At 40.1% G+C, this 22,108-nt stretch overlaps 2 protein-coding genes across 4 annotated transcripts; both read left to right on the forward strand.

The window, feature by feature from the left end:
- The first annotated feature begins 10,546 nt into the window (after positions 1-10,546).
- LOC105049864 (pentatricopeptide repeat-containing protein At1g28690, mitochondrial) lies at positions 10,547-14,183 on the forward strand. 2 transcript variants are annotated; one of them, XR_012138877.1, is made up of 2 exons: positions 10,547-12,787; positions 13,762-14,183. XR_012138877.1 is itself a non-coding variant. In XM_073252381.1 (1 exon), the coding sequence occupies exon 1, from the start codon at positions 10,657-10,659 to the stop codon at positions 12,247-12,249; it is 1,593 nt and encodes a 530-aa protein (XP_073108482.1). In that variant the 5' UTR covers positions 10,547-10,656; the 3' UTR covers positions 12,250-13,705. The 2 variants fall into 2 exon arrangements, 1 of the variants encoding a protein (XP_073108482.1); XM_073252381.1 differs by lacking the exon at positions 13,762-14,183 and having other exon boundaries at positions 10,547-13,705.
- A 1,955-nt stretch (positions 14,184-16,138) lies between these two features.
- LOC105049872 (cytochrome b6-f complex iron-sulfur subunit, chloroplastic) lies at positions 16,139-21,014 on the forward strand. 2 transcript variants are annotated; one of them, XM_073252382.1, is made up of 5 exons: positions 16,139-16,295; positions 16,596-16,840; positions 17,161-17,278; positions 17,968-18,150; positions 20,844-21,014. In XM_073252382.1, exons 1-5 carry the CDS (start codon positions 16,254-16,256, stop codon positions 20,892-20,894), a joined length of 639 nt encoding a protein of 212 aa, XP_073108483.1. In that variant the 5' UTR covers positions 16,139-16,253; the 3' UTR covers positions 20,895-21,014. The 2 variants fall into 2 exon arrangements, with proteins under 2 accessions (XP_073108483.1, XP_029122573.1); XM_029266740.2 differs by lacking the exon at positions 20,844-21,014 and adding an exon at positions 18,486-18,798 and having other exon boundaries at positions 16,140-16,295.
- The last annotated feature ends 1,094 nt before the right edge of the window (positions 21,015-22,108 follow it).

Genomic DNA, 22,108 nt, shown 5'->3' on the forward strand with positions numbered 1-22,108 from the left:
TGTAGCTAGGGTTGATGTTAATCGATTGCAACTATGGTTATTTAGCCTTTTAAATTGGCAATGATCAAACATGTCCTAAACCTTTTACATATGCCAGCTCATTAAATAAATATTTGGAAGATGATGGCCACTTTCTTGAGGGCATGTTTGTGGAGAGTTGATTATAGAATGCGAATATAAATAAGTAGCTCTCTTTTTAGCTATTGGGTTAAGAGGAGTCTCATTCCTATTCCGATTATAAAAAAGAATAAGATGCCCAAGTCTCTACTTTCATCTAGTATTCAAATCTCATTCTAGCTTATCAAAATAAATATTTGGAGATGATGGCCACTTCTTTATGGGTGTATTTGGTTAGGAGAAAATAAGATTTGGATTGAGAATGAGAATAGGTGACTCCCATTCTAGTCATGAACCAAACACTTGCTAAGGGTATGTTTGGTTATAGGGTGTTCGATGGGAATCTGAATGAGTGGCTCTCTTTCTAGTGGGTTAAGAAAAATCTCATTCCCATTCTGATTATAAAGGAGAATGAGAATGTCCTAGTCTTCACTTTTCTCAAGATTCAAATCTCATTTCGGTTCCAATTACAAACCAAATACAATGGAGAATATGGCTATTCCAATTCCCATTTCAGTCATTCTGATTTCATTTTCTATTTCAATTTTGGCCATGAATCAAATGCATCCTAATTTTCTTGATTTAGGTAGGGAGGATAGATCAATTATTTCCTCAAAATTTCATTTTTCTTTTCACTATTTAGACTTACTGGTCAACAAAATATGAAGCTACATCCTCAAATAGATGAGGTAGATGCAGCAAGAATGGTCCTTCTGAATACGTACCTCATGAAGCCGGTGGTGTGCTAAGCAAGCAAAACAAAAAAATCTAAATAATATAATCTGGTATGATTGTGTCTCGACAATACTGAATCTATATTAATATGAAATTTAGATGCTTCATTTGAAATCAAGGTTTGCCATACCATATCGAACTGGTCGGTACACCCCATCTCATACCGGACCGGCAGAGAACCGATACGATTCGATCGGTAAAATCGGTACACCGACGGTACCGAAGAATAAAGAACGAAAAATGAGAAAGAGAGAGAGAGAGGAGGGAAGGGAGGGAGGTGAGAGCCGTCGGAGGCCGACGGTGGCCGGCTGCGGCCGTTGGAGGGCTTCTGAGCCCCGTATCGTCCGATAAGACTTTCAAGAGAGCAAAAAAGAGAGAGATAGCACTCGGAGGAGGGGCGGAGAACTAACCGGACAGACGGTGCCTCTGTTGTGAGGCTCCCGATGGCCGGCGAGCCGACACCGACGGTCTGAGGGCGGTCGAGCGGGCGGAGCCCCTCCGTGGCTCCGTCCCCTTCTTTTTTTTCGAAACAGACGACGTCTGTTTTGATTTTTTTTTTGTTTTAAACTTATGAAGTCGGCAACTGGGTTGCCGACTTAAGAATTTTTTTTTTAAAAAAATAAAAATCGTGAAGCTGGCAAATCGTTTGCCGACTTCACTTAAAATCATATTTTTTTAAAAAAATTGCTAAACAGAGGCGATGCCTCTGTTTCATGCCTGCGGCGCCGCGCGCATGGACGGCACCCTCCGACGGCCATGGCGGCCAGTCAGAGGCCGTCCGACAGCCTCATCGGCTCCTTCTTCTTCCTCTTTTTTTTCTTCCTCTTTCTCTCTCTCTATTTCTCTCTATTTCTCTCTCTTTTTTTCCGATTCAAATCGTCGGTTCGGTATGGTATGAAACCATACCGAATCATACCGTCGGCCGATCGAAACGGCTGGTGATATCGGTTCAGCAAACTTTGTTTGAAATACTATTATGATTTTTACTCTTATTATGTTCATTTTTCTTTCTTTCTCTTGTCATCAGAGTGAACTTTAGAGAAAGTAAAGAAGCATACTTTAAAAAATTGTGAGATATTGTCTTCTCCTTCTTCTTTTCTTTTCTTTTTTTTTCTTTTCTTTTTTTTTTTTGTTGGTCCACAGATATTCTCTTGTTTTCACTTTGCGGAATTGCATGATAATGGAAACCTTGCACTAAAGAAAGTGGTGTGAAATCAAATATCAATTTACGCAAGACCAAGGAGGCAAGGTCACAACCCTCTGGGGTTTGTTGTTTCCCTCATTTAAACCAGTTGATCTTGCTACAGCTAAAATCCATCCCGGACTGGAGATATTGGAGCCAGACGATGTTCAGTGCGTCGGTGGCGATCAGATCTGCAAAAAAAGCTCCTGTTGGAGTTGGCTCTGATAGAAATCCTTCGAAACTCAAGTCAAATTTTTTACAGCAGATGGAAAAGAGTGAGTGTTTATGAGAGAGAGGAGGCCTATCTGGAGAGTCCTTGTTTACCTTTTTATATAGGTGAGGTTGGAGCCTTGAGGAGAAGAGGGATGCTTTAAAAGGCCTTTTTGCCCTTAACTATGTCTCTGAGCAGTGCTGCATCTAGCCTTTTAACTTTTTTGAGTATTGTCATTTCATAGCACGTGGGGGCCACCATCTGACAGGATCCTGAGAGCGGTGTGGACTTTTCAGAGATGATGTGACTTGATGTGATCTGTTAGATTAGCATGGCAGCCATGTTTGAGGTTCACTTGCTTGGTCGATGTCCGTATCTTGGAATCCTAGCTCACAAGCGGGGACCGTGGTCGGCAGGAGGATAAGAATCCGAAGTTGAGACTAGGCCCGACGTGGACTGGAGGAAGGGGATCCAGAAGTCGACTAAATGAGCTAGTAGTTTTGGAGCAAGTCAATCATAGGCCAATGCCATGTGTCTAGGTAATATTGAGATTGGACTTATGACGAGCTCGACCTTCTGATGAGATCAACTTTCTAACGACCTTGGCCTTCCAATGATGAGATTGGACTTTCTGATGAGATTGGAGGAAGGAGATTCAAAAGTCGACCGAATGAGCTAGTAGTTTTGGAGCAAGTCGGTCATGGGCCAATGCCATGTGTCTAGGTGATGTTGAGATTGGACTTATGATGAGCTCGACCTTCTGATGAGATCGATTTTCTGACGATCTTGGCCTTCCAATGAGGTCGGTCTTCCGATGAGGTCGACTTTCTGATGACCTCGATCTTCCGATGAGCTCGGCTTAGCGATGAGGATCTATCCCAATATTTGCTCCCAACGCCTAAGTTCGATTATGTAACTTTAATCGGATGAAATGAGTTAGTCGCTGTATAGATCCAAGTTATTTCTTCGATGATTAGCCACTTTATCATTTCATAGAGCAAGTCTATCGAATTTGAAGCATAGTCATCTAATCGGAGCATAGTCATATCTCTATTTTATTTCGGATCAATTGATCCTTGGTCAATCGGGGACAAGTCGACTAACCACAACTTTGTTCGTCTGGGTCTTGTGTACGAACCGTAGCTTATACGCCTGTGGCTGTTGAGCCGTTTCAGGCATGCTTGCGGTTGTCAGACCTTACAGCTCCATTAAATGGGTATCAGCTAAATAACATTTCATCGGGTACTAGCCAACGAGGTAATTATTTGGCCGGATGTCAAGTGACCAAGTTGCTCAATAAATTTTTGAGTCGGAGGAGTTTTCTGAGTTGCCTGCCCTTCAGAGTGTCAGTCCTGTCGAGATCATGGTCGATTCATCGTTTGGAGGCACTTTCTGATGAGGTGAACTTCGTCGGATTTCCTCCTCGGATTTTTTTCTCAGATTTTCTTCGGATTTTCTCCTCGACTTTGTCAGTCTTGTCGAAGTTTTTTCTCGAAGAAAATGATGTCATCATTTGGAGGAGCTTTTTAAATCATAGATTATGATCAATTCATCGTTTGGAGGAGCTTTTCGAATCATAAATTATGGTCGATTCATTGTTTGGAGCAGCTTTTTGAATCATAGATCATGATCGATTCATCATTTGGAGAAGCTTTTTGAATCATAAATCATGATCGATTTGTCATTTGGAGGAGCTTTTCGAATCATAAATCTTGTTGAGATGACCTCATATCTCATTGAGCCTTTTGTCTGTGCTGCACCTCAAATTTTGTCGAGGTGACCTCGGTTCTCATCGAGGATTTTATTGTTGCCATACCTTGGATCTCGTCGAGGTGACCTCGGATTTTATCGAGGTTTTTTACTGTTGCACCTCAGATCTGGTCGAGGTGATCTCAGATCTGATCGAAGATTTTTGCTGTTGCATCTCGGATCTTGTCGAGGTGATCTCGGATCTCGTCGAAATTTTTTGCTATTGCATCTCAGATCTGATCGAACATTTTTGCTCCTCACTGAAGACTGAAGTCTTCAGACCCTCCGCTAAAAAGCAGGGCCTTCACATTCCGGACGAGTAAGATCTTCATAGGCATTGACTCACTGAAAAGTAGAGTTCAACCTTCAAAGGTCCGAATCGATTATCCCCCACTTCTTAGTCGCCGAAGGCTTCAGCCCCTCACTGAAGAGTGAGATTTTCATCGCTGGCCTACATACACAGAATGAAAGAATTTGTCGGATCGGCTCTAGCTGGGCCTTCCGACTCTCAAGTTAAACTAAGCTTTAAAGTAAGGAATATTAGAGTTGTATGATCTTGTTTTAGCCAGTTTGTTTCACTTTAGCCTTCGAAAGCTTGGCTTTAAGGAGTTGAACTTTGGAGATCAACTTTGGAGAATCAGCGACCTCAGTTTGATCTCCATTACGGTCTCATTTTTGGCTTCGATTCGGGCTCAATCTAGTTTCGGATCATTTTGATGGATTGGTGTTGATCTGGGCACTCAAGAGCCTGCAGTCCTACTAAAAGAAAAAAAAGCGAGATGATGGGTGAGGGCTTACGAGCCTTTTATCTCGAAAGTTTTATGCAGATCTTTTGAAGCTTGTTTTCTCTTCCGATCCAGATTACATACCCCTCATTGGTATGGATTTCTGTCTGGCACCGTGGCGGCTGGACTCGGTGGTGCATCGAATTATCGAGGGTGGGATTGTCGTGCACCAACTATCATTGAGCGGGCTATTGATTTTAGATTGTGACACTCAGAAAGCAGTAGTTGGCTAATTGCGAGTTGGCCATGAGGCTAAAAGAATGCCTGATGAAGGATTAGCTGAATAAAGGTCAGCCACTCGGTGTCGTCATCAAAGGAGGAAGCCATGAATAGAGCGTCAGGGAGAGGCCATCCCTATCCGCTCTCGCCATACTATCTCGACTTGTCCCGTTAGGGATTTTCTGCCCCATATTGAACGTCCTCGAAAGCCACGCTTAGTTTTACAACTTTATTTCTTCTGAGAACCGACAAAGAGGGTTGTAGGGATGCCTCTGGTAGCTAACACGGAGTATAATCTTCGACTAAAGCTGCTGTCTGTGAGCGTTCCTTGGGTTAGAATGCCTCAAGGACGCTCTTCATGGGAGCACGACAAGAGGTTGTTCACTCTTTCTCAAAAGTGGGCAAGGCCTCCTACCTGATGCACCAATCTGTTGCGGATAAAACCCATCCCAGGCCGGAGGTGCTAGAGTGGGGCAACATCCAGTGCATCGACGATGGCTGAACCTGCAAGAAAAATTTCTGTCGGAGTTGATTCCGACGAGGACTCTCAGACGCTCAAGTCAGATTTTTCGTAGTAGGTGAAAAAAGTGAGTATTTATGAGAAAAAGAGGAGGCCTACTTGGAGGGTCCTTATTTACCTCTTTATATAAATAAGGTTGGAGCCTTAAGGAGAAGAGGGAGATCTTAAAAGATCTTTTTATCCTTAATTATGTCTCTGAGCGGCGTCGTGCCTGGCCTTTTGACTTTTTTGAGTATTATCATTTCATAGCGCATGAGGAGCCATTATGGTTAGAGGCAAGAGCCATCTGATAGGACATTGAGAGCGGCATGGGCTTCTTAGGGATGATGTGACTTGATGTGACCGACGGATTAGTGTGGCAGCCACGCTTGAGGTTCACCTACTTGGCCGATGCCCGTGCCTTGGGATCTCTGCTCACAAGTGGGGACCATAGTTGGCTGGAGGATAAGAACCTAAAGTCGAGACTGGGCTCGGCGTGGATTGGAGAAAGGAGACCCAGAAGTTGGCTGAATGAGCTAGCAGTTTTGGGGCAGGTCGGTCATAGACCAATGCCATATGTCCAGGTGATGTTAAGATCGGACTTATGACGAGCTTGGCCTTCTGATGAGATCGGCTTTCTGATGATCTCGACCTTCTGATGAGGTCGATCATCCGATGAGGTTGGTTTTCTGATAATTTCGATCTTCTAATGAGGTCAGCCTTCGATGTGATCAGCTTAACACCTACCCCAACAGATCCCACTTCATTCCTAAAGCTCTATTGCCCATTCCCCACTTCCCACCATGTGAGAGTAGCTCATGAATGGGGATGGAAAGGTTTGATCTATTGTGCCAGTTGCCAGCTACTTTGTCGTGTCCTCTGAGCCTTTAGCACAGGGAAAGGTGGCTGGATCCATTAACAGGCCCTTGGCTCGTGGTGGTAAATGGGAGGATAAAACCATGGGGCAAATACCCCATGCTCTTTTTTTTGGGAAGCTATCTATATGGTTCTAACCAAACACATGTACGTTGGATTATTTTTTGCCACCAGAGGGGGAGGGAACAGAAGGGATATAAGCTAAATGACAGAGTTAACAGGAAAAAGCTTGGGAAATTATGAGACACTCTCTCTAGTATTGAAAGGCTTGTGGAAGACCATGTTAGGGGCTTGAAAAGGTGCAGGAAGGGAGAGGCCAAGGTGATTGTGGGGAATAAACGGATGCCACATCTTGATCTACGTAGAAGTTGTTCGGTCCTTAGCCAAAAAAAGAGCTCTTGCATGCAAGGGACTTGACCTCCGCCATCTCACTCCAAAAACATACCAGTTGAAGTGAAGCTCATCCTCCATACATACCTCTATGACTCGTGGAAAAAGTTATCATGGACATGGGATAAGCTTGTCATGCGACCACGGCCGCATTCCCTGCCATTTAGTTATCAAGTTTTTAAAATTAAAAATTCATAACATATCTTACTTCATTAGTTCTTCCAACTAATAATGAGCTATATCCCTTTGTTCCTGCCTTCTTTAAAGTGGAAAAATACCACTTTCTTTTTATAAATGCATCCCAAATAAGGAACAATGCCCGGTCCTAGAGCTGTAGGCATGGTTCCTTGCCTATATCTGCTCGGATATACCACTTATTCTTGGTCGATCATCAAGAGTTATGACTTGAAGAGTCTTGATGATTTTTATCCGCAGTGCGGAGACATGAGCTACTTGGGAGGGCATCTCCTTCACATGTTTGGTGCTCGGAGTTGATTGGTTGGTGGTGGAGGAGACTCGACTATGGTGGTCAGTTGGATTCAGATTCGAGAGGGGGTTGCTGCCTCCAACCTGCTGGTGCAGGACATCTAGAGTCTATTAGTGGAGTGCGCATCTGTAGATAGTACTAGACATGTCTATCGGGAGGTAAACTCCTCTGTCGATTGGATCGTCAGTTTTGTTGTTGATTATTCTGATGAAGATAGATGAATGGATGTATCTCTTTTTACGATGCCGTTTCATGACATCCTTCTTTATGATATTTTGGATTATGTTCATACCCATTTTGTATGAACTGCTCCGTCTTATTAAATAAAAAAGGAGTCCTGAGAGAGACATTAGGAGGGATTCCCGAATGGTTTGTCTTGCAAGTGTTCATCTTGAGACAGGATCCACATTAGGTCGGTTAGCTTGGCTTTGATGGCTAGAATTTACCACTTTATATATTTAATTAAATATAAACAAGTACTTCGCAAATATCTGGTGCCTGGTGGGACTATCTGAAAACTCTTGTAGCTTGGAAACATTGAAGCCGGTCTACTCGCTGATGTCTTGCACACTTTTGTATATGCTACACATGTACAAACTAATTTACATGTAGAGTACTAAAGATAAGATGATAACGGTTCTCTAGAATGGTGACTCCTCTGGGTGTCCCATGAGGAATTCTCGCAATTGCGGTTGTGGCAAGGGCAGGCACAGAAGACCCCAGGGAACCTTCTAAAAGTTTCCTCCTTTCCTTTTGTCCCTTAATCAGCCCCAAGTTGTCCTTATCTTTTCATCATCTCGAGCAAATGCAAAGATAAATATGAAGCAAACCATAAAGAGTCCACCAATCATTTGCATGTTCATCACTGCCACTATTTTATTTTCACATGTACTAATTATGCTGTTCAACTTAAATCGTATCTTCTAATTTTTTGATAAACATCTTCAAGCTCTCTGACTAATTTACATTGAGCTGATCACATGCTATGACAGTATATTTTGTAATGGTTGGAACACAAAATACAAGCATGATGTCCTCCGAACAATTTCAAAATTTCTAATGCAGCATTTGCTTTCCATCCTGAAGGAATCAGTCCAACTAGTTGTTGTGCACATACATTAACCAGTATTGTTTACTTGGCTAATAAACAAAATTGCCTCCCCCTGCTTTTGTATATGATTAGCTTCTTTACTCATAGTGATCCCACTGCAGCACATCACTTCCTTCCGAATTGCCAGCTAATTTCGGCAAGAACTAACATGGGAGAGCATTTGCTTTAGCACTATAGTTTCTTTAGTGCTCCTTTAAGGAATGAGACACATGCAACAAAGTAGAGCCAAACATCTCTTTATATGCTCTACCACCTCAACTCGTTCCTCTGGAACGTCTCTTTTGTGGATTCTCTGCTGCATAGAAGCAAGAGAAAGACTAAAGCTAATGTGCCCTGAAGGCAAATGGGCAAGGGAGAACATTCCATCTCCACTCATTGGGAGGGGAAGGGGAGGAGCTTTTGCTTTTCCTTGCTTTGTCATGGGTGTCACTGTGTGGTTATTTAATTCCTCTTCAGGCGGCTTTAGCAGGGGCTTTGGCAGGGCAAAATTTGGCAGTCAAAAGGCAGGGGTCTGCACGCTCGAAATGATACGGTGGTGGTGCCATTATTAAAAACAGTAGGAAGTTTCTCTGTTGAGTTAGTTTATTGTGTTGCCATATGACTGCATGCGAGCGCATGATGCTCTCATGCCTTTCCCCCATGCAGTGAGCATAATTATCATACTGCACCTACGTCTGGGCTCTCCACCATCACATGGACCCCAGAGAGAGCGAGAGAGAGAGATGGCTATCTGGCTTTCCAAGGAGGTGGTTTCAAGGCAGGGCCATAGGGTTATAATTTGTTGTGGGTCACCGCTTTCGTAGTCAGTAAGTTTACGCATTACGTAGAGTACACGGGCTGGGCTGTTGTAAGTGGGCCCTAGTTTTGGTTCACCGCAACTGGCCTCTCGTGGTGTCTTAAGTTTCCCCAGTAATCCATTTCTTTTGTGGTTTCAATGTGAATGGGAAATGGTCTGAACAATGACTATTCAATCCGTACGTTTTCCATGCAAATAGTTACCGCCCATCCTTTGAGCTGATTAAAGACCTCAGTGATATGTAAAAATAATAATAATAATAAATAACATACTGGGGGATCTTGGGTTGGGCTTGTGCCTAGAAACTGCCACAGTGCCCATAACAAAAAGAAAAAGGTCTATGTTCCATCATCTACATATTAACATGCATGATACTACAGGGTGATTTATGTCGCATGCATCACCGGTTGTAACGAAGCTAGTTAGTCCCACGGTAAGAAAGCATCAAAATTTCTTAATGAATTGGTTGGACTTGGTCCAACTTTTCTTTTCTTCAAAAGCGGATATTGAACATTTTCTAATTAAGGCTACGCAAACGTTCTTCTCTTAAGGGTCAAACCTGTGTATGAATTGATGAGCTGATGCAAAGAGATATCAGTTGATAGGCTAAGAGTTTTCAGAAGAATGATAGCGAAGATCTAGCACTCGTTTCGCCGAGGATAGGACTTGGGTATGGAGAATAGAAGCACCCAAAGAAAAATGAGAAGAGAAGGAAACAATCAATAAGCACATAACCAAGATAATAACAACATTTCAAAAATAAAGTATATATGGTTGATTAAAAATGATTGTTATATCTAATTAAGTTAATAGGTCATAATTAAGAATCTATTTGGATGATTGAGCCCAAAATCTTATGAAATTCATGGGGTGGCCTATGCAACCAGTTATGATCTTTTTTTTCTTTGTATTGTTCTTGGACGAATTCACTCAAAAGATATTCCGGACATTTATGAATATAGATCCAATCTAGTTAGATTTTAATGACTATATTAGTCCAATCCATGAATCTTATACTATTTTGTATCCAATCATTTAATTAGACTCTAAGTTGGATATCTACTCATAAATTTGCTTTTCTTATAAACTAAACAATTTTTACATTATCTAACTCTATTTTTTCAAAAGTGTAGGAAAATCTCCACCAATTCCAAAACTATTTAAATCTTAAGATTCTAAATTTTATGTGGACATTTTTTGCAACTTGAAAAAACTGGTAGATATAATCATACAGTAAACCCTATAATTTATTTTATGAAACAGGATATTTTAACTCCAAATTTCTTGATTTGGGAAGTTTTTATGGTGATTTTTGAAGAGTTGCAATCCTTTAGTTATCTATTTGTGGTAATCTTTAATTCACACCCTCTCACTCATATACGGTCACAACAGCAGCGGTCGACGTGCACGTGACTGGACCTCTGCATCACCTTCGCTTAAAAATTTCCACTACCTGATTCGGTTAACGGTCATAAAAAAAAATTGGCACCACCCAACGATGAAAAATGGCCGGCTCTTGGTAAGGCCGCTCTCCTCCCTAATTGGAAGCAACTCCTCCCCCTTCCCACAAAAACAAATCCACCATCCCATTTCCCTCCAGAACTCTACCTTCCTTGCTTCAATTCTTCAGCACTACATTAATTCCAGTTCCCCCTCCCATGGCCGAACCATCCATGCTCAAATCCTCAAAGCCGGGCTCCGACACAACACCAATGTATCCATCAAGCTCCTCATCCTCCACATGAAATGCGGTTCATTGGCCCACGCACGCAATGTGTTCGATGGAATGCCGGCACCAACTCTCTCGGCTTATAACTTCATCATCGCTGGGTACTTCAAAGGAGGTCTTGCCAAGGAATCACTTAAGCTTGTTAGAAAGCTCGCCTTCTCTGGTGGAAAGCCAGATGGTTTCACCTTGTCGATGGTTCTGAAACTCTCAGCGACCTTGGTTTCGCTAAATCTTGTGAGGCAGGTCCATACTCATATTATCAAATTGATATGCGAGTCAGATGATGTCCTCATAGCTGCTCTGATCGACTCATATGTGAAGAATGGGAAGGTTGGTTATGCGAGGGTTGTTTTTGATGAATTGTCGGAAAGGAATCTTGTGTGTTCCACTGCATTGATTGTTGGGTACATGAACAAAGGTTCTTTTAGAGAAGCAGAAGATATTTTTGACAGCTTGAGAGAGAAGGACACTGTGGTGTTCAATGCTATGATTGAGGGTTACAGCAAAACTATGGATACTGCTGAAAATTCGCTTGAAGTTTATAAGACAATGCAACAATTGAGTTTTCAGCCAACGATTTCCACTTTTGTGAGCATAATTGGAGCTTGCTCTCTCTTGTCAGCATTGGAGTTTGGACGACAGGTGCATTGCCAAACCATCAAGATTGATCTTTTTTCTCATGTTAAGTCTGGGAGTGCGCTTATAGACATGTACTCTAAATGTGGTAGAATTGAGGATGCAAGGAATGTCTTTGATCACATGCCTGAGAAGAATGTATTCTCTTGGACTTCAATGATTGATGGCTATGGGAAGAATGGTATTCCATGCAAAGCCCTTGAACTTTTCAATGAGATGAGGAGAACTCTTAGTGTTAAACCCAATTATGCTACATTCTTGAGTGCTTTGTCAGCTTGTGGGCATGCAGGGTTAGTATCAAGTGGCCAAGAGATTTTCGAGAGCATGGAGAGGGACTATTCACTTATGCCAAGGATGGAGCACTACGCTTGCATGGTAGATCTATTGGGCCGCAGTGGGAATCTGCATGAAGCATACAGCTTTATTAAGAGGATTCCTGAGAGGCCAAGTTCTGATGTGTGGGCAGCATTGCTTGGAGCATCTAGGCTTCATGGCGATTTGGACATGGCAGATATTGCAGCAAAAGAGGTGTTTGAGTTGAGCAAAGATGGCAGACCAGGAGCTTATGTTGCTCTCTCCAACACATTTGCAGCTGCTGGGAAATGGGAGGGTGTGTGCCAAGTAAGGGAGTTGATGAAAGAGAAGGGGGTCTCTAAAGATACTGGTCGTAGCTGGGTTGGAACAGACAAAGGTCTGTGTGGCTTCCATGTTGGTGAACCAATATGATTTTGTCTTGGTGGAAAAAAAGTTTGGCTTCAAATTGTCTGTCGGGAGAATCTGTAAGCGAAGTGGAATGATTGTCAGTGTGGATACAAGAGTTGATTTTGTCATACCACATTGGGACATTATATGACTTTTGCCCATTAGAGAAGTTGACTTTTCATATGCTGGGAGTTCTCTCATCTGGAAATGCCAAAATCCATGGCTATGAACAATTCAGTGTGTAAAAATTCTATACCGCAAGAGTAATGAGAAATGTGAACAAGCAAGCACTGCACACAGTGAACTATTGTGGCAATGGATGACAGGGAAGGGTTCCGGGCCTTCGACCACATAGTTTGGGGTTAATATTCAAAGTCCTCTTTCATGTAACTTATGTCTCTGCAAAAAGCTATAAGATGTTCTCAAAGGCTCTGAATGATCCATTGCTGAAGTAGCTGCTCTTATACTTGCCTATATCCTGCATTCCTCCTGAGCTGAGTGGTTGGAATTATGAGATGACATTATCTCCAGAACTCATCATCTGATATCAAGTGATCACAAGGTATGTTGGACCTTCAGTACCATGAGGATTAGGAGTACTCAAATCAATTACCTCATAAAAATCTCTAAGCCACACCTAGCTATTCAGTTTTTTCCCTTCTCACCTCTTCATATTTTTCTTCCCAACTTTTAATGTAAAACCTTAATTGATGACACATAGTAACTATAAATGTTCATAATATGCATTATTCCTCTTCTTTTGTGGTTAGTGATTTCATCAGTTTATTGTTACATAAAAGGATGTTGGTGTTTCATGTTGTCTTCTGGACATCTGAAAATCAATACTCTTGGCTGGTGCCTGATCTTTTTTGTATTTTTCATCCCTCTGCTTCCTTGGTTAATGATATTTGTAGATTGAACAATGTCGTTCGGCCATTCTAGTCAAGCTGCTGTTACTGTGCTTGATTTATTCTCCATCTTCTAGACTAAAACTGATGAAAATCAATGATGCACTAACATTTAGGTTACCATTAATTGTAGAAAATAAGTGTATTTGGGGCAATTTACTGCATTCTATCAGTATTTTTTAATCACAGCTAAGAAAGGAGTGCCCATTATTGAGGGGAGTGCACTCCTAAACAAGAAGGCAGAGGCTTGCTAGAACACTACCCTGATTCATTATATGCAGATATAAAAATCTACGGGGTTGAGGATGGTTATAGCTACTGAATTGTGGAGTTCACTGGTGTTCTTAGCTTCCTATACTGTACTTTGCATTCTTACTGAGTTTATTTTTTATTTTGGGAGTATATCTTTTTGAATTCATTAAGATAGGCTCTAGCAAATTTTAGATAGTTCTGACTGTAGTTTCACTTTTGCATTTTGAATCATGGTCTAGAAATCTGATGATTTTAGTGTATTGTTAAATTGTAATGTGATGCTTAATAAATTAGCCAAATTTTTATTTTTTTGTTTTGTTTATGTTTTATGCCATCATGGTTTTGCATTAATTTGTATGCTTTAAGATTGATACAGACTCCCTATGTGATTTTGCACTTGTGGAAGCGTATGGTGAATTGCAAGATTTGTTCCGGTTAAGCAGGTCTTAAGCAAATTGCTATCAGGATCAAAATCATTATTTGATCGAGATTGAATACATGGCCAAATGAGGGTTTGAATTTGTGCCAGAAGCTTTGACAGAGAGAAACCTATGCAAATTGTAGGGAATGAATTTGTTGATGTCCGTAACCCTTTTGATAAAAAAACATCGATTACATGAAGCTGACTTGAAATTATTGGAATAAGCCCTTTTGGTTATGATTATGGCTATGATTAATGATATCATTTGGCTTTATTTTTTTGTTGTCTATAATGTGTCTATTTATTTCACATTAATGAAAATTAGCTCTCAAGGTCATTATCATGTACTTGGAATTCTGGGATAAATTATAGAAGAAGGTAAGTTATGTTCAAACAAAACCATTTAGCATTGATTTTTCGTAATTTCCATCATATGGCCCTCGAGAAAAAACTGAAAACCATGGTGCTTTACAAATTTTTTCGGTGAGAACTAATTCATTCTGGACGAAAGCACTACCAAATTATGTGTTTACCATGTTTTATTATCACTCTCATTCTCCTCCCCATTGCACAAATTTTTTCATTGTTTCAGCTGTTTCTCAACGTTCAGTATAAGCTTCACTCCACTCTAATCAGTGACTGAGCCTATAATCATTACATTTGACTTTATATACATTCCATGCCAGCCACCTCAATGCATAATGACAATACTCAAATATCATACCGTTCTTTATTTTCTTCCTTAGCTGAAGACCTGCATGATTCTAACTGATGGTGCAAGTGCCTCGCGCAATATTAGCATGCCGCCTACGCCACCACAGCCTATCAGGCTCGGTCAAATACATAGTGGCAGTTCCTTTTTGGCCTCTTGATCTTTGAGCTTGATGACCTAAAAAGAGCACTCTAGCCGCCACAAGCAGCTATCCAGCTCCTTACTAATTAATCAAGAATTATTCAACTATGCATAAAATCTACGACTTCCTCCTGGATTATTCATGGCTGTTTAAGTAATGCATATAAATTTTATTTTTTTTTATTTTTTTATTTTTGATAAGAAAAAAAATTAAATTTTAGATAAATTATAAAAATATCCCCTCAATTTTAGCTCAATTTCACTTACATCCCATATATCTTAAAAAACATCAAACTGGCCCTTCTAGTTATTGATATGTTTCAATATGGTCCAGCTATTTATCTCTGTTAATAAATTTTTTTTAAATTATAAAAATATTTATCTCCTTCCTTCCCCTTCCTCTTTCATCACCAATTGATCCTCTTTTCCATGATCGGCGTCTTTCTTCCTCCTTCTCTTCTTTCTCATCATCTTCTTTCACACCTCTTCCTCCTCTCCTACCTCCTTTCTCCTCCTCTCCTTTTTTTTCACCCATTTTCCTCCTTCCCTTTTTTCTCTACTTTTTCACCTATTCTCCTCCTCCCTTTCTCCTCCCATTCCTTCCCATGCACTTCTCTTTCTCATCCTTGTTCTCCAAGCCACCCATAAACTATCTCTCTTATGGCGGCCTTCTCTACTTTCATCCATTTTTGTCTTCTTCATCTTTTTCTTCTCCATTCTCTTCTCCTCCTTTTTCTCCTCCTTCACCCTATTCTTTGCCAGCGGCTTCTCTCCTCTCTTTTCCTTCTTTTTCATTCTCTTTCTCTTTCAAACCAACCCATAAGTCCTATTCTTTGAGATGGCCCTTTCTAAATCCGTCCCTTCTTACCGACAAAAAAATCCTTCTCCTCCCCTTTCTTCTCACTCATTTCTCTTCTTTATCCATTTCATCTCCTCATCTTTTTTTTCCTCCAAACTACCCATAAGCATCTCTTTCGCGACGGCCCCTTCTATCTTTACCTCTTTCTGCTGATAATCCATTTTTTTCCTCTTCTTCCTTTCCATCTTTTTCTCCTTCTTATCTTTCTTCTTCTCCTCTATCCATTCCTTATCGGGACCATTCTCTCCTTCTTCCCTTCTTTTTCATTTACTTTTTCTTCTCATTTTCTTCCTCCTCCAAGTCCATCCATAAATAAAAAATATTTTCGTTCATTGAGAAAGAAATCTAACATCTTTTATTGATAAAATGAACGACTGGACTACGATGAAATACATCAATAATTAAAAAAATTAATTTAATATTTTTAAAATATAAAAAATATAAAAAAAATTAAATTAAAGTTGAAAAAATATTTTTATAATTTATTTTTAAATTTTTAAATATTTTAATATATTTGATATAAATGTATGACACATAATATCACTCTTTACGTTGGGTCAGAATTCGGATACAAGCCCAAACATGTGGCCACGGTGAGACCAATCGTTTCCTATCGACCAGCAGACGCCATCCTATGGTCTCGCTCGGCTCTCATCTCTCATTTCTCCTATAAGTAAAAAGAAATCTAAAGAAGCTCATCTCCAAACCTGTGGAGAAGAAGCTCCATCCATTCCCATGGCTTGCACCACTCTCTCAACTGCTGCCACCCCTTCTCAGGTAACAATCTGATCCCCCCAAAAAAATAAGAGAACCTAACCCAATTCTTGGACGGAATTCTACGCTCTGCGTCATTGCCCTCATCCAGTCATGTTCCGATTTCTATACTCTGCTTCACTATGCCCATTTATTTCTAAAACTTGTTCCGTCCTTCTTTCTGTTTAGCTGTTCTGTTCTTCGAAAAATTGAATCTTTGAACCATCGTCCAGTTCTTTATGGAGGCAAAGACAGTATCAAAGAGCTAGTTTACAACATTATATGCTCGAACAGTTATATATTCTTCTTCTTTTTCCTTTGTAGCAGCTTTGCTCTGGTAAAAATGGGGCCTTTTCACCATCCCAAGCCCTTCTATGCAAGCCTGCGAAAGGGCTGTGCTTGGGGAGGGGGAAGATTGGGAGGATCACTTGCCAGGCGACGAGCATTTCTGCAGACAGAGTGCCAGACATGGGCAAGCGGCAGCTGATGAACCTTCTTTTGCTGGGAGCTGTGTCGCTGCCTACTGTGGGCATGTTGGTCCCCTATGCCGCCTTCTTTGTTCCCCCTGGGTGAGAGCCTTCTGTTCTGCTTTACTTATTGTCTACAATTATAAGGGCTTATGTGATATCTGGCTCTTCCTCAGTTGGTATTTATATATCCTGCTAAATGTTTCGCTTTTTACTTCGTTACCAGTACTTCAAATTTGTCATGAATTATACATCCCACTATAATTATTTGTATTCATGTATCAAATTTGAATGGAATGACCATTGTAGATGCCATTTTATCTTCATTTTCTACATTTTTTTTCTGTGTTTTTATTTCTTTGCTCACTGATTGTAATTGCATAATTTGAATACACTTTTATGGATTATGACATTTTCTACAGTTCGGGAGGAGGAGGTGGTGGAATCGTTGCAAAAGACGCTCTTGGAAACGATGTTATTGCAGACGCATGGCTTAAAACTCACGGTCCCGGTGATCGAACACTTACCCAAGGGTTAAAGGTGGGGTATTTTTTTCTCCATCTATTTCATGTGAGAAGAATTTTCTGATGCTATAAGTTGCCATAGTAACTATACTACCATAATGATGATCTCTTATATATATATATATATATATATTTCCATGAAATAAGTGTTGTTTTCATTTCTTATGTCTTTCGCTTCTAATTTATCATCTCTTGCGCTTTTCCCAGAAATACCCCATTGTTTTATACTGCTTTTCATTTAATACAGAAAGTGTTGTCCTGCTTTTGATCTGAATCAGCCAAGAAACTTGGTATCGCTTGCGATATTGAAGAACAAATAAATACGAAGACATCTCCCAGAACAGACTATGCTTGCTGGAATACTTTTTTTTTTTTTCTTTTTTAGAATTAGCTATAGATGTTTAATTTCATGACCACAACCCCATGTCACTACGTCCTTTTTCATATTCTACATTAGATTTTAGATTGTAGTTTTCTTCCTTCCCTGCAGTGCTTTCGTTAGCTTTTGAGGATTGTAGCTTTGGCATGAATTTCATAATTGGTCTTTCACATATCATTTACTCTGTAAAATAAATTGAAAATTTTTGGTGTTAAATTGTTATATGCTTCTAACGTCTGAAGGTAAAGAAACTTTGACCAGGCCAAGATATTCTTTTTCAATGAGAGTTTTCAAATATACCATTTGACCCATCTTCAATTCTGCAGGGTGATCCTACCTATCTTGTTGTGGAGAATGACAAAACTCTTGCAACCTATGGCCTAAATGCTGTCTGCACCCACCTTGGTTGTGTTGTTCCATGGAATGCAGCTGAGAACAAGTTTATTTGCCCTTGCCATGGATCCCAGTACAACAACCAAGGCACGGTTGTAAGAGGACCTGCACCATTGGTAAGGCCATCAGTTTCTTCAGTTTTTTGACAATCCTGTCATTTGTTTATGATTTCTCAGTTTGTCAAATCATCATGTAACCTATATCATTCAACTTAGCAAGTAATTCGTTTGATAATAAACAATCAGAGGGATCTTAACAAAGACTCGGTATTTCAAGGAATAACAATATTTGACTGATCAAATCTGCACTCACAAATCCTTTTTGAGGATGAGCTTGTCAACTACTTTGCTGTCATTTTTGTTCCATCTCCATGCCTTTCGCCTTTCTGTTATCGAAGATGCATTTGATGATCTATTTTGCCATGTACTGAGTTTGATTTTGGTTGAAACAGTCCCTAGCTTTGGTTCATGTGGACATTGATGACGGGAAAGTTGTATTTGTACCGTGGGTTGAACCTGATTTCAGAACAGGGGAAAATCCATGGTGGGCTTAAACTCTCCACAAAGCCTCCACGTCTTCATTTTGAGAGCAGTTTGTTGTATCTACTTTCAGAAAAAAGAGAGCAGATTGTTGTGTCAGCTTGTCTTCTGAAAAACTCGCTAATATTCTTCTCATCAAGTCATGTAGGCTTGTACTGAGGAGGAAATATCTGAAAATCTTGAGTAATATGAGACCTCAAATTGAGATTGGTCATCATTATCCTATATCATTGGTTTATTCTATGTAATGTATTAATCCTTAATAATTTCTTGTTTTAGCATACAAACGGTTGGGATTGCAGTGCTGTAAATATAATGGCATTTTCTTATTGGAAACTAGTGTTTTCCTTTTCCTTTTCGAAAGAATTCCAAGTGTTCTCTTTAAAACAATTAAAGTCTTCCTTATTTTTACTTTCATTTGAATTTAAAGTCATCCTGAGATATCACCAAGTTCCATGTCATTTTCCTCGAAGAGATGATGAATGACATCGGATCATGTCATTAAAACTGTTTACCTTGGTACAGTCGCAAGCAGAGTTAAGGCTACCGAAACTTATGATTTTTGGAAAATAATTTTTAGAAAAAAAAGAAATTGTGGGAGGTGATATTTGTTATAAGCTGGCATGATATATTTGTGGTATTGTAGCAGCCCAGTTACTTGGGCCTGTAGCCCAGACGGCCCAACAACAAAAAAAAAAAAAAAAAAAAAAAAAAACAGAGGAGGAGGAAGACTCCTAGCCGGGGTTTTCTTCCTTCCCGTTTCCGGCAAAATCGGATTCAAAGAGTCCGGCTAGGGTAGGAAATCTCCACTATAAAGATCCCCCGTCCTCTCTTAGGAATTTACAACAAAAATTTCGAAGAAAATCGAGGAATTTGAGAGATTTTCTCAAAGGTTACCGTGGGTGGTTGATCGGAAGAAAGGGGGGTCGTCGGAGCTTTTTTTGGACGGCGGAACAAGGTATTCCTCTTCTTTTTTTTTTATTCTCCGATCACCGGTGTATTTGAAAGCCGGCGAGGTGCCGGTTCGGGCTCAAACAGGGATACCCTGTTTGTGTGATTTTTTTTTCTTCTCTGCCGCTGGCAACAAGGAGGGTGGCACTGTCGCCGACAGGGTAGCATCGCTGTCGTCGGGACGCTGTCGGGGAAGGTGGCCGGAGGTGCTCATCCGGTCGGGTTAAAGGGAGGCATTCGGTCAGGGGGCTCGGGTTCCCTGTTTCGAGCGTGAGGAAGAGGAGAAGAAATTCTTCTCTCTTCTCTAAATAAAAAAAAAAATAATAAATAAAAATTAAATATATATATATAATATAATTATATATATATACATATATATATATAAATAAAAAAAAAAAGAGAAACATAGGTATGAGTCAGATAAACCTCAATATATATAGAAAATTTATTTGGTTAAATTAATTTATTTTTGTTTGATAGGAGAACAGTCCAACGACCAGGGGGACAACGAGTAGGGTTTGATTTTCTGACTATAAGGTTGTGAATTTGAATTCTCATTTATCGAGGTAAGAATCCTGTACATGATCATCGCTAAATATATGTTATTTATTTGTTAGTCTTATATGTTGAATTTGCAATATCGAAATTATAATCGATGAGTTTTTTTTCTATGCTCGAGACATTGAGATATGGCTTATATGAATATTTCTTTTAAAATATAAGTATGTTATGAAAAGATTTTTATGTTTGATGGTATGAGTCTTGTGGATATGATTTATCAATTTCATCATTCTGTAATTTGAAATAATTCGATAAAATCAAGAATTAAAGGAAAAAGGGTTTGTTTTGGACTAACCTCGACATATGAATCAGCTGGTCAGGAGCTTATGCCTGGGACAGCCCACCAGGAGCTTATGCCTGGGACAGCCTCTTACGGGCTTTCGTACGTGGGACAGCCGGCCAGGAGCTCATCCTGGGACAGCCTTGAAAGGCTTTTATGAAAGAATAATTAGATTGAAAAGAGATTGAGGTATGGTCTGGGTTAGTCCAAAGCCAAAAAGGGATAAAACATTGACCGACCGAAAATATGAGAAGATACAACATTTAATATGAAATTCAACAATAAATGAAGATTTCACCTGATGATGTATGATGATACATATGCATATTTGTGACATTATTCCAGTTATTGTATACCTAGGAGATTTCTCAATTGCATTGGTTTTAGAAATATTAATTTTATTTACTGGCTTGATGTACATGTGCAGTGATTCTTACTGAGCTGGAGAAGCTCATATTTTCTTTTTATTTTTTTTCAGACTCACAGGATGCTTAGTTGGATGGTTTGGACGAGAGCAAATGAGAACTGAAGCCTTTAGTAATTTAGTTAGTTTAAATTCTCTGATGCCAATAAACATTTGAATAATTGTATTAAACAAGTTTACATTCGATTTGAAGCTGTGACATCGGTTGATTGATTTGGTATTTAATTGGTTATTTAAAATTTTGAAGTGTTAAATTTTAGGCCTTACATGATCCTCAGGGCATTGCTCTAGGGTTGTGTGGCCGTGTCTCGTGCCCAACTCAGGTGCTGGGTTTGGGGCGTGACAGAGTGGTATCAGAGCCTAGGTTAGGAATCTTGAGGTTCATTTCAGAGAGAGAGTATATGGGTAGACTTTTAGATAAAAATTGACTAATGTGAAATATTATTCTTAAATTCTTGACTAAAGTGAAACTGTGTAGGTTGACATGGTAAGAGGGACTGAGCGTGGGCAAAATCGGAGACCTACTCGTTTTGCGGATGGCTCTAATGCTTGGGAGCCAGCTACACCACAAGAAAATGCTCCACCCTCATTGGATGATGAAGCACCACAACAAGAACATCCTACTGAGTCTGCAGAGGTCACTCCCGGGGAAGAAACTCCAGGAGAATCTGAAATTCAACCTGGGGAACAAATTACTGCAGCTCAGTTAATGCAAGTACTGGTTCAACAACAAGTGGCTGCAAGGGAAGATATGAGGAGGATATTGGAGGTGCAACAGGGACAACAACAACAGATCATACAATAAATATTTCAGGAGCGACAGTCCCAGCAGCAACAAAGAGCTGAAAATCAGTATGAACGTCAGATCAATTTATTAGACTTCAAAAAATATGCACCACCGGCATTCTCAAGGACCTCAGATCCTATGGAAGCTGAAAGCTGGCTAAAAGCAATAGAGAAAGTTTTTCATGCTTTGAGATGTCCTGCGGAAGACAAGGTCACTTTTGCCACGTTTATGTTACAAGGTGAGGCAGCCGATTGGTGAGAGATGAAAATTGGAAAGTTAGGGCCAAATGATGTACCTTTTACATGGGAAGAATTTAGAAAGGTTTTCTATGAGAAGTATTTTTTCCAGAGTATCTGACTCTAAAAATTTCGAGAGTTCGATCGTCTGGTGCAGGGTCACATGACAGTTGCTCAATATGCAGCCAAATTTGAAGAATTATCGAGATATGCCCCTGCATTGATAGCTGAGGAAAATGTTCGAGCCAGAAAATTTGAGAACGGGTTAAGGGAGAGAATCCAACAACTGGTGACTG

This window comes from Elaeis guineensis, chromosome 2 (assembly GCF_000442705.2).
Source record: "Elaeis guineensis isolate ETL-2024a chromosome 2, EG11, whole genome shotgun sequence".
Taxonomy (NCBI): domain Eukaryota; kingdom Viridiplantae; phylum Streptophyta; class Magnoliopsida; order Arecales; family Arecaceae; genus Elaeis; species Elaeis guineensis.